This window comes from Brassica napus, chromosome C3 (genome assembly GCF_020379485.1).
Source record: "Brassica napus cultivar Da-Ae chromosome C3, Da-Ae, whole genome shotgun sequence".
NCBI classification, from domain to species: Eukaryota; Viridiplantae; Streptophyta; class Magnoliopsida; order Brassicales; family Brassicaceae; genus Brassica; species Brassica napus.
The window spans coordinates 55,376,353-55,389,477 of record NC_063446.1 but is presented as its reverse complement, the minus strand read 5'-3'; the positions used below and the strand labels follow the sequence as shown (position 1 = coordinate 55,389,477).

The following is a 13,125-nucleotide window of genomic DNA, read 5'->3' as shown; positions in this document are numbered from 1 at the left end:
TACATATATATATATATATATATGTACAAAATTATAAATATAGAAAAATGTTGTTAAAAATTTATAAATGAAGAAAAATGTTGTTAAATATTTATATTTTTTTTTTAAAACGTTTTATTATACATAGTTTATTAGTGGAAACTTATAAAAAATTATAAAAATTTTAAAATTTTTATTATACATGATTTACATATATATATATATATATATGTATACAAAATTATAAAAAATTTATAAATATAGAAAAATGGTGTTAAATATTTTTAAAAAATATTAAAAACGTTTAAAAATAAAAAAAAACGTTTTAAAAAATCAAAAAACGTTTTTAAAAATCAAAAAACGTTTTAAAAAATCAAAAAAAGTTTTTAAAAATCAAAAAACGTTTTTAAAAATCAAAAAACGTTTTTAAAAATCAAAAAACGTTTTTAAAAATCAAAAAATGTTCCAAAAAAAACTAAAACAACAATCCAAAGAACAATCCTAACTTATATATCCTAAACTATCCATTCAATCCTAAAATTTTCAATCAAACAACCTAAAATCCGAGATCAACTTCCAAAACCCTAAACAATTGATAAAAAAGAAGGTTTGAGATGATTCTTACATGATTTGGGGTTTGGGGAAGAGATATGAGGGTGAGGAGAGGATTCGCCGGTGAAGAGAGGTGGAGAAAGGCCGGAATCGCCGGAGAGGGGGAGAAATCGCCGGAGGGTTTCGTGAGAGAGAGGCCGCGGAGATAAGGAAGAAGGAAGAAGAAGGGTTTTTATTTCCGAGGATTCCGACGGACACGGGTTCGTCGGTATTCCGTCGGTATAATTAAAATATACCAAATGCCGATTCGCGAAAATTTTCAAGCGGTTTGGTTCTCCCGGGCTAATTGAAATTTCGACGGAATGTGTCCGTCAGTATTTTCCGACGGACACATGTCGTCGGTATATTCCGACGGAATTCCGACGACTTAGTGTTTAGGGTGTTGATTTCAAGTTTCTAAATGCAAAATCCAAATCTTTGATAATATATATAGTATTTGCATAAAGATTTAACAAAAAATGTTTTATAACACGATTTTACACAACAACATTTTTTTGTAGTGTAAGCTTATATAAATATGATTGTATAAGTATATAATGTTAAGATGAGATGTTATGAAAACAATGATATGCATACATAAATATTTTAATGAGTTGTTATATTTGAACGGTTGCGATCTAATACTATACTAAACACTTATTATGTGTTATTTTCATAGTTTTGGCATCTAAATTTATAGATTTTTATGATTGAAACTTTATAGAAAAAATGTCGTCGGTATTTCGTCGGAAAATACCGACGACATTCCGACGAACTGGACAAGTTCGTCAGAATGTCGTCGGTATTTTCCGACGAAATACCGACGACCTTTCCAATTTTCAATGAAACCCGTTGTCGTCGCTATGTCGTCGGTATATTGCGAGGGATTTCCGACGGACCATTAAAAAAAAAAAAAAAAAAAACTAATCAGAATCTTCTGAATCTTCATCAAACTCCCCAACCTCGGCTTCCGGCTCTGAATGTACGACAGCATCATGTCCAAACACAGTCAAATTCTCAACGAGTTGAACATTTTCCAAATCTTCAACTGCCTGGGCGTTGCTGGTAGACTCTGGTTGCAATGGTTCATCATCATCAGAAGTTCCATCCACTCGTCCTCTTGGGTTGATTTGCGTTACAGTAACCCATGGATCGTCTCTGTACGTCACCCGAGGGTAACTGATGTAGCACACCTATACATATCAATTATACAAGTATTAGTAAAATATATAACATTAATTAATTATATTGGTAAAAAATTATGAATAGATTGACATACCTGATCAGCTTGCGAACCAAGAATGAAGGGATCATAATATTGAAGTTTCCGCCGCGAATGAACTGATGTAACACCAAACGCATCAATCTTCACTCCTCTATCTGGGGTGGTGTCATACCAATCACAATAGAATACTACACAACGCAATCCAACCATTCCAGGAAATTGGATTTCCAATATTTCTTTTATGTTGCCGTAGTAGACATCGTCACCAGAAGAAGATGAAACACCAGCATCATATGTTGTCTTAGAATGACCTTTCCTTGTGAATGCATATCCTCGCGTACAAAATTTAGGATATGATTTGACCACATAGTTTGGTCCCTGCACAAATTCGCGTATCCAATCATCGAACACAAGACCTCTGGCCAAACCATCATTCACCTATAAATTAAAAACATATATGATTGCAAAATTAATTAGTTTATATATATTAAATTTAAACTAATCATTTGCATAGGGTAATATGATATATGACTCACATAACTACGAAGCCACGCAGCAAATCCTTTATCTCTAAGTTGTCGAAGCTCATCTTCTGTTGCATGCCTGTGAGTCATACGCAACTCCGCCATATATACACTATATACAAAAATATTATCAATATGAAATAAAATTATTGAATATTAATCTAACAATAAATGAATAAATATTTTTACCTCTCATATTGTAGAACATCTTCACAGTTGGTGAGCAAATATGTTTGCAAATGAGCGTGCTCAGTGTCCGTAAGTCTCCGCTTCGTGAATTTTCCACTAAGTCGTCCTATTTCCTTGAACATGCTTGGGACAGTAACATGATATGTTGCTCTCTCCCCTCTATCATCATGCCGAGCAGGTCTTCGGTGTTTTGTATGCACTTCTGGTGGAAAATAATTTTCAGCAAAGATTGCAGTTTCTTCATTGATCACCTGTGCCACTATAGATCCTTCCACCCTGCTTTGATTTTTGACCATCTTCTTCAGATGATGCATATAACGCTCAAAAATATACATCCATCTGTACTGCACAGGACCACCAAGTTCCAATTCTCTTGCGAGATGAATAGCAAGATGTTCCATTACATCAAAGAATGATGGAGGAAATATCTTCTCAAGGTTGCACATGCTGACTGGTGCGTTTGTCTTCAAATTATTAATACCCTCTTCAGTCACTACTCTGCTGCATAAGTCGCGGAAGAAAACACTAATCCCTACATAGATAAAAGACATAATTTTCGTAAGTATTAAGTTTTTATAAGCATAATTGTTAAATATAAAAATAAATTAAATTGTAAAAATATAATATACCTGCAATTGCTTCATGAACATTACGTGGCAATAATGCTGAAAAAGCAAACGGAAGGAGGCGCTGCATAATTACATGACAATCATGACTCTTCAAGCCAGTAAACTTTCCTTCGCTTCTATCAACGCAGTTCCCCAAATTTGATGCATATCCGTCAGGAAATTTCACTTTATCTGTAATCCAATCAAAGAACTCTTCTTTTCTAGCACCATCTAGCCGATAAATGGGAAAAGGGGCCGTACCGTTCTCATCAACGTGAAGTTCAGAACGATCACAAATATCGACTAAATCCAACCTTGACTTCAAATTATCCTTCGTTTTACCTTGGATGTTAAGGACTGTGTTCATCAGATTATCGAAGAAGTTCTTCTCAATATGCATGACATCTAAATTATGCCGCAATAGATGACTCTCCCAATATGGCAGATCCCAGAAAATACTCTTTTTGTGCCAGTTATGTAGCTCTCCAACCGCATTGACTCGAATGTTTTCATGTCCACCTACATCTGGCGTCCTTTCTGCATCAAAATACCTAAACTGCTTCAACAAATCTTTCCCACTAACTTCCTCAGGTGGACCATCAAACACCTGCTTGTTCTTCGTAAACGAAGTCTTACTCCTGCGGTATGGATGATCAGGTGGTAGAAATCGTCTGTGACAGTCAAACCAACACGTTTTCCTTCCGTTCTTTAGTTGGAAAGCATCTGTGTCATCTTGACAATATGGACATGATAGCTTCCCATGTGTTGTCCATCCAGATAACATACCATATGCTGGAAAGTCACTTATTGTCCACATAAGTACTGCCCGCATCTGAAAGTTTTCTTTGCGCGAAACATCGTATGTCTCAAAACCATGCGCCCATAGTTGTTGCAACTCATATATTAGTGGTTGAAGAAACACATCTAGTGATCTTTTAGGATGATCTGGCCCGGGGACGAGAATTGAGAGAAACAAAAACTCTCGTCGCATGCACAAGCTCGGCCGTAAGTTGTACGGTGTCACAATAACTGGCCATAGAGAATACTGCCTTCCATGCTTTCCAAATGGGCTGAAACCATCAGTAGATAATCCAAGATAAACATTTCTTCTCTCTTCCGCAAATTCTGGATATGTTGACTGGAAATGTTTCCAAGCCTTTGCATCTGAAGGATGTCTAATCTCACCATTTGTGGAATGCTCTGCATGCCATCTCATTGCTTTTGCTGTGCGCTCACACTGATACAACCTCTTCAATCTTTCCGTCAAAGGCAAATACCACATTCTTTTGAATGGGATCGGAACTCTTCCCCTCGTCTCCTGATAACGAGGTTTCCCACAAAATTTGCATACATTCCGTGTCTCATCCGCTCTCCAGTAGATCATGCAGTTGTCAATACATACATCTATCACTTCATACGGTAGTTGAAGACCTGCAACAAGTTTCTGAACCTCGTAGTATGAACCCGGTGCAAGGTTATCCTCAGGTAGAATACCTTTGACAAAATCAGTAATCGCATCCATACATTCTTCAGCCAAATTATAGTCTGTCTTAATACCCATTAATCTAGTTGCAGATGATAAGACTGAATGACCATCTCTACAATTTTGATACAAAGGTTGTTTTCCTGCATCCAACATGTCAAAAAATCTCCTAGACTCGGGGTTTGGTTCTTCCCCTCTATAATGATCATGTACCATCTGCTCAGTACCTACACCATAATCTATATCCGTTCTAGATTCTTCTAACCTAATATCAGGCTGAGATTCACTAACAGGCTGAGGTTCGCTAGTACTACCATATTCATAACCAGTTTCCCCATGAAGGTACCAAACTTTATAATTACGTGAAAACCCTTTCATATACAAATGAGTCCAAACATCAAATTCTTTTATAACCTTATTATTATTGCAAGAAGAGCAGGGACATCTTAACATACCACTTTTTGCATCCGGTTGCTGTTGAACAAGCCTCATGAATTCTCCAATCCCTTGAACGTATTCTTCCGTAAGCAAATTGGTGTTCGGATCCAAATGAGGTTTATCCATCCACGAACGATAATAAACTTCTGAAGACATGATTTTCACGGAATTGTTATGACTAAAGAGAATGAAGAGAGAATGAAGTGTGAATGAGTTGAATGAGGAGGGGTTGTATTTATAGGAAATTGCTTACGGACCTCCGACGACTTTCCGACGAAATTCCGACGGATGTAAAGCAGTCCGTCGGAATTCCGTCGGAATTGTCCAATCTCAAACGGCTATACAACGGTCATATATATTTGTCGGCAACGGTCACATAGTTCGTCGGAATTCCGTCGGTATTTTCCGACGGAATTCCGATGACTTTGCTCTTAATCGGAATGTCATCGGAAATTCGTCGGAATATACCGACGAACTTCCGACGACTACAACGGTTACATTTTTTATCGGAATGTCGTCGAAAAGTCGTCGGAATTTTCCGACGAACCATATTTCGTCGGAATTCCGTCGGAAATGGCCGACGGAATTCCGACGACTTAATTTTTTGGGATTTGGTCGGAAATTTGTCAGTATTCCGTCACAAATGTCCGACGACCTTGGTGTCCGTCAGAACCTCCGTCGGAATTCGATGTGTTTTCTTGTAGTGATTGATTATATTAATGAAGCAACAATTACATTAAACTTCGGAAACAGAAACAACCACAACGAAAAACAGAGATCATAATATCACATAGGCTTGAGTTGGTGAAGATCTACGATAATGCTATTCACAACTTGATTCGAAGGTTTCATAAGGTCATAAAAATCATACGTAAGACCGCAACCACCACTCGGCTGCAACCTTAGCATGCGATTGCCATGTCCGCAGTCGCGAAAGGGGACAATGCATTCAATCACCCTTAGAAGTGGTAAAGAGTTGCCTTTTAGAGTTTTCATTAACGATAATGAGAAGCAAAGTGGGGGAGGTGGTCATCAATGTGGATGAAGAGCCTAACAACCCTTTGATCTTTGGTAGACCTTTCTTGGCTACAATTGGGGCTATTGTGAATTTTAGAGAAAGGAAGATAGACTTTCATCTTGGCAAGGGGAACATTCTACACTTTGACATTAAAAAATGATAAAAAAACCTTACTATTCAAGGCCAAGTATTCTACATTGATGAGATGGAAACTCTTGTTGATGAGTACTTGGAAGAGTTGACAATTTTCATATTGCTCCATGTACTAATGAATGCATCAGAGATTTCATTAACTTATTTACTATGACTCTAACTTTTACTACAAGTATCTTGCTGAACTCTAACTTTCTTCCAACCAACGTGAATTCTTGAGTAGTAGTAGTCAAATCTAGAACAACCATTTTTTCAAGTTCCCAAGAGTTTATGAATTTACCCTCTTAGAATTGTCCATCTGGTCCATCTGGATACCATTGTACTTATTAAATGAAAAAAAGGAAAGACATGTTACATAGAAGAGTAGATTACACTTTTATATATATACACGTGAAATGTAACCTAAATTGTCTTATCGCGATATAATTCATCTCGTATTCCAACAATACTCTCTTCACGAACATCCGTTCTCAAGGAGTATTTCGACATCTCCTCATTCGTGATTAACATTTTCCATTTCCATTCCAGCCTAAAGATAGAGTTTCAAACCTCATTTTCATTAACAACAAATTTTGAGCTCCCATGTGTTGGGTAGTATACAACTTCAAATTTTTTATTTCGAAATGTTTTTCTCAATACTTCAGCTAGAGTTTCAACGGAAAACAATCGGGTACTCTCATCGTCTCTCCTAATACCCACAGTAATTTCACATTTTGCAGACTTTAGAAAAAGTATAGAATCTCCGGTGTAAAGCTCCTTCTTTGCGACAAATTCCTCCCGATCTAATTGTTAGCTTGTGGCAACCATTGGTGTAGATGTGTTGAAACTCACAAACGCTTACTGAAGACAGAGACAATGAACTGCACAAGAAACGACCAAAGCTAAAGATATATCATAAAAAGAAACAACCACCAAAGCCAGCAAAATTTAGGGTTTATCAGAGCTTGGAAGAAACATGCACATGAAGAAATTTGATTAGCTTTCCTAAGATTACTCCATTTGCTTCTTTTTTTCGAAACACTACGGGTCTGACTGGTGACCATTCTGAAAATAAGAGAAACGAATAGAAAAAAACGTAAAGGAATAAAATTGCAGGAATGAAAAAAAAATGGTTGTTCCTTCTCAAATTTAACAAGGAATACTTTTGTTCTTTATTTTTCTACAAAAAATGGTAAGGAATGAGAAAATTTTTTTATTCTTTATGAATGATGATATTTTTTAAGAACGTTGGGGAATGCCTTATTTTTCGTCGTTCCCTGGTCACCATTCATACCCTACGTCATTTTCTATTTAATTGGAAAAAAATACTAAAAGTGAAATTTGAGTTAAGAGGGGACGATGAAATGAGTTGAAAGCGGGGACAATGAAATTTGTTTCTTATTTGTTTTATAGAAACACTATAAATATTTACACTAGGAGAAACTTTGTTAGAATCATTGATTTATTAATTTACATCTAAAATATGACTGAAAGAGAGGTCTTTAAACATTCTAAGATTAACAATTAGAAATATATATTAAAAATACACATGTGAGCTCATACTCTATACCTTGTTCCACATCATCCTAGTATCTTGGCGATTACATTATTAAACTGAAATATTTGTTATCTCGTAGAATTTACTTTGAAGAAGTCCAGAATCTTATTTCCATTAATGCATTTCCAGTTGATCAAAAAAAAAAAAAAAAGAAGTCCAACAAAACCAACTAGAATTATGTTAATCGTATCTACTGATCTCAGGCCTAACTGTACTGTTCATCACTGGGTCTAATACCAGAAACTAATCTGCATGCTTAACTGGTATAAAAGGCAAGATTTCAAAGGCTTATAAGACAAATCTGAGATCTCTCTGACCAGAAACACATGGCCTTTATCAGTTATCACATTGTTCATTCAACATAGGCCTGGGCATAATATCCGTAACCCGAAATCCGAACCGAACCCGAACCGAAAAATCCGATCGTATCCGGTCCAAAATGTAAAAAATGTCCGAATGGGTCTTGTAAGGTGATACAAAACATATCCGAACCCGAAGTGTTATTAACCGAACCCGAACGGGTAACCAGAAAAACCGAAAAAATCCAAAAATCCAAAAAAATATCCGAAGAAATCGATCCGAATATCCAAAATAATATACAATATAATTATATGAAACATGAATATATACTTCAAATATTCAATTTCATATTTATTTTGATATGTTATCTAACGATAAGTATTTAAAATTTAAATAACTACCTTAAATACTTAATTATATATATAAATAAATATATGTTTCTTATGTTTTACTTTTAAATTTTAGATTTTATTTCGGGTATATCCGAACCGATCCAATATAACCCGAATCCGAATGATATATGATTACTTTATGGGTTCTATGATGTGATACAAAACCGACTTGAACCCGATGTGTTATATCCGAACCCGACCCGTACTTGCAAATTTACTAGAGAATAGGACCTAGGAGGTGTTATAAAAGAAAACCGAAATCCGAAATCCGACCCGAACGCCCATGCCTACTTCAACAAGTCCTAAAAGCTTTATAACCTGAAGAAGATCATATTGCCTTGTGGTAGGGTAACAAATCCTCTTCCTTCTTTAACACTTCTTCAGCCTCCATTACTTGTAATGGTCCACAAAACTCCATCAAAAGCATCCAAATACTTAAACAAATTTGATCTTCAAATATTCGTGTGATCATCAAAACGGCCAAAAAGTACTTATTGATATGTTTTTACACATTTGTTAGAACAACGAGCAAAAAAGTTACAAGCTTGATCACCTCAAGGGACAAAAATAACTTAAATTGGAATCGACTTTGGAAGTAAAGAAAATCTATGTAGCCATGAGTCATGGTCTAGAAAATCTTTTATTTGCTTCCAAGAGGGATAGGGGAAGTGATCTTATTAGCTTGAGTTTGTGATTCTCTCAAAGCAGAATCTTTCTCTTCTTCTCCTCCTCCTCCACGTTGACTAACTAAACTCTTTTTTTCGTCATCATCAGACATATTAGTCTCTGGTGGAACAACTTGTCGGAAAAATCTAAGCATCATCTCATAGGTTGTAAATGTAATAACTGCTGATGGAGTTGTCCTGAGCAGATTAGTAGCACATCCACGGTACATTCCAGGGATCCCTTCGCTTCTAAAAACCTTCTTTACGCAATCAATGACTCCTGAATACTTGTTCTCAGAGTTTCTAATTTGCCCTTGTTCTTGAAGCTTGGCTCTAATCACCTGTGGATGTAGCAACATAAGCCCCATTTAGTTTATGAACCTAAGAGTAAGGCATATAGAGAGAGAGATGAGAAACCTCATGTGGGTAAGTCAAAACAGAGGCGACGACTTTCGCTATCGAAGAAGCAATAGCAACACGCCCAGGACTCAGATTCTCTACGGATGTATTATCTGAGAACTTAACAAAGCTTTGATCAGAAACTAGCAGAACATGAGGATTGATTATGTAGTAATATTAGGCCTGGGCGTTCGGGTACCCGTTGGCATTCGGGTCGGGTTTTTCGGGTTTACACTTCTAGGTATTAGTACGGGTCGGGTTCGGATAATAACACTTCGGGTTCGGTTCAAAATTGTATTGTTTCATAAAACCCATAAAGTAATCATATATCGTACGGATTCAGGTTATATCGGCTCGGTTCGGATATAACCAAAGTAAAAAACAAATTTTTTGAAGTAAAACACAAAGAAAAACATCTAAATTAAATAAAAATTAATCTATCACATATAAAATTGATAAAATAACAATAAAATGTTAAATCAAGCATGAAAACAAACATCATTTGTAAACAATATGTATTGCCTTGTAGAAAGTAGACTTTTTATTTCAATGAGCAAATTATAAAATAATTATTTACAACTAATTGTGTACTTAAAGCATTTATTAGAATTTTAATATTTATTATTATATATAATATTACCACAAATATTGAATTTAATAATTGGAATACTTATATATATTTCAAAATATTTATATTGACTATTAATTTTGGATTTTTCGGGTTACCCGTTCGGGTTCGGTTAATAACACTTCGGGTTCAGATATTTTTTGTACCACCCTACAAAACCCGTTCGGGTATTTTTACGTTTCGGGTTGGATAACGGGTTGGATAACGGGTCGGGTTTTTTGGTTCGGGTTCGGTTCGGGTTTCGGGTTCTGGATTTTATGCCCAGACCTAAATAATATAGTGGAGGAATTATGTTTTACCTATTTTTGCCATGTACTGCTTAATCTTTTCATAAGCTGGAAACTGGATTGCAACATGGCTGATTCCAGCCAAAGAAGGCAAAAGGCCACTGCATTCAAAACATCTTAAAGGTTAACATGTGCACAAAATCACAGAGGCTGCAGTTTTGATGCAAGAATACTACTGACCTGTACAGCCCTCGGAATCCTTCTTCTTGACAAATCCTACTGAAAGCAGACATTACGCTTTTGTAAGGTACCACACCTGGCCTAATCCCTTGCGTCTGAGAAAAGGGGAAGAGTCGAGAAGAATGTCTACTAAAGCTAAAAGAAAGAGGACAAAACTCACCATTAGCCTTGTCTTGACAACCCAAAGTGGATTAGTTGCAATAGATGTGGAAGCTCCAGCACCGGCAGCAGCTACCATGTTGGCTCCAACACTAAGTGTTCCATCTATCAGGAAAACATAAACAGCTGAAATACCAAATGATACATCTGAAAAGTAAGCACAACAAGATTTTGTAACTAACCACTAGACTGCAGGACATCCTTTAGCTTTCCATACACTGAGAAGTAGACCTGCACATGATACCAGAACATCAACTACAAGGAAAGACATCACAAATCTCTTGAAGAAACAAATCTCAGCAGAGAGAAAAAGTAGAGCTTACAGCCCAATTCGGAAGCAGAGCTATGATGGTTGGTGAAAGCCCTCTATACATTCCTCTAAAGCCTTCATTCTTTACTATATTCTGTAGGCTTGTAATGATCACACTACCTGAACACATGCAGATATGTTAGCACCTAGAGAGACTCTTGATCAAACATGCACAAGATCTACAAGTTACATTCTAAAGCAAAGTACCTCTCTTTCCAGAGGCTGGAGCTTCAGGGAGACCAAGAACCTGTAACCTTGTTTTGATCACATCTAACGGGCAAACAAATGTCGCTGCAATCGCCCCTGAACAAAAAAAAAAACCCCAAAATCAACACACAAGAACCCACCAAACAAACACACAAGGAAACAAAGAATCGAAACTGAACCTGCGGTGGCTCCGGCGCCGGCGTTGCACGCGGCCTCTCTAATGCTCCGGTAATCAAAGGTCGAGCTCCCATGATCAATCATCTCCGCAAAACTATAAACCCTAGAATCTATATCTCAAAATTCAATGCGAGATCCAGTAATGGAGAAACTGGGCTGCGCGATTCGATGGGTTATATAGAGTTTCCGTAGTAGCTCATGGCATTGGCCCGACACGGAAAGGATTCAGATTTGTCGTGTGGGAGGGTGAAAGGAAGAGACTTTGGTGCGTTCTTCTGAGCAGGTCGCGTACGATTCAGGCGGTCTAACTCGAACCACACGGAAAGGGGTTTGAAGATAAGTATCTGATCGATTTGATTCCGCGGAGAGAGAGAGAGAGAAAGTGTTTCGCTTTGTGATGTCGTCACGCAGATCAATCAACACACACAACCCAAGAAGAAAGTTTAACACTTCCGCTTCTGTTTTGTTGACACCGATTAATTGTAATCGCTCTTTATCTAAGGGGAATAATCAATTAAACTAAAAGATGATAATTACTGCAAGATAATCTCTATGTAACTAAAATCATTTAATTAATATAATCTGATTTTAGATGTTATTATCACCTATCTATTTTATTAAAACACCCGTGTGACCGATTGATAAAAGTTGGATCCAACAATTAATGGCAACAATACATGCATCCATCATTTTCGAACATAACCACCCATTTATATAATTTTCCAACATAACCACTATTCCTTAATAGCTTTAGTTTATCCTTCACACGGCTAACAAACTAAAGTAACCCCCACATCATAGTCACAGCGATAATATAGAGAACCTCTATTTATATCTAATTTCTTTTTTTTACAATTTTTTTTCCTACTAATCGGGACCATTATTTACTATCAGTTAAATTAGCAACTAATATATTTTTCTGGACTTTAACACCATATTATCGATAGCTAATAATATGTCACCTTAATACCATAGTTAATAATCGATTGTATCTTAATATTATGTAGTATATCTATTTTTTTTAATTATTTATCCAATAAAACAAGAACATTCCAGGAATCAAATCAATTATTCTAAAATCAATTTCGAAATTTGGTCATCTAACTCCTTAATCCCGTAAAATATGCCATCATATTTTCCAACAATTTTTTTAACTAAAAACTTTTTCCTTCCCCACAATCGTTTCTATCGCCATCCTCTTATAAATATTGAAAGAACAGGGAAACAGTTACAAAACCCATTAAAATTGGGCCACGGATTTTGATTTACATAACCCATTTATAATTTCTATACAAATTATTAAGTGTAATATAATGTGTAATAATGATGTAATTATAATTATATACAAAATTAAGTAATTCCAATTTATGAAAAAAAAATTGCAGTTATTTAATCTGTCTGTTTAATTACTGATTTACCAGATGATGACCCGCACACTTGTGCGGACTAATATATATCCAAATAAATCAGATTTTAACATAATTTTTAATTTTGATTTGATTTTTTAATTAATTTGAAATATTAAATTAAGTAGAAGATATAATTTACTTTATTTACTCCAACACAACATAGATAAAATGTTTTGATACTTACAAAAAATTTCATTTATTCTATCACCAAACCACACATATAAAAGTATCATCATCATAATAATATAGTAAAATTTTATTAATACT

General features: G+C 35.7%; 1 protein-coding gene across 1 annotated transcript; it reads right to left on the bottom strand.

Annotated features, from left to right (window-relative positions):
- Positions 1 to 8,859: 8,859 nt before the first annotated feature.
- Positions 8,860 to 11,925, bottom strand: LOC106361930 (nicotinamide adenine dinucleotide transporter 2, mitochondrial). Its single transcript, XM_013801740.3, has 9 exons — positions 11,452 to 11,925; positions 11,273 to 11,368; positions 11,079 to 11,185; positions 10,938 to 10,986; positions 10,757 to 10,860; positions 10,597 to 10,691; positions 10,429 to 10,517; positions 9,520 to 9,614; positions 8,860 to 9,443 (listed from the first exon to the last, which is right to left on the bottom strand). The coding sequence occupies exons 1-9, from the start codon at positions 11,531 to 11,533 to the stop codon at positions 9,078 to 9,080; spliced, it is 1,083 nt and encodes a 360-aa protein (XP_013657194.1). The 5' UTR covers positions 11,534 to 11,925; the 3' UTR covers positions 8,860 to 9,077.
- Between the last annotated feature and the right edge of the window lie 1,200 nt (positions 11,926 to 13,125).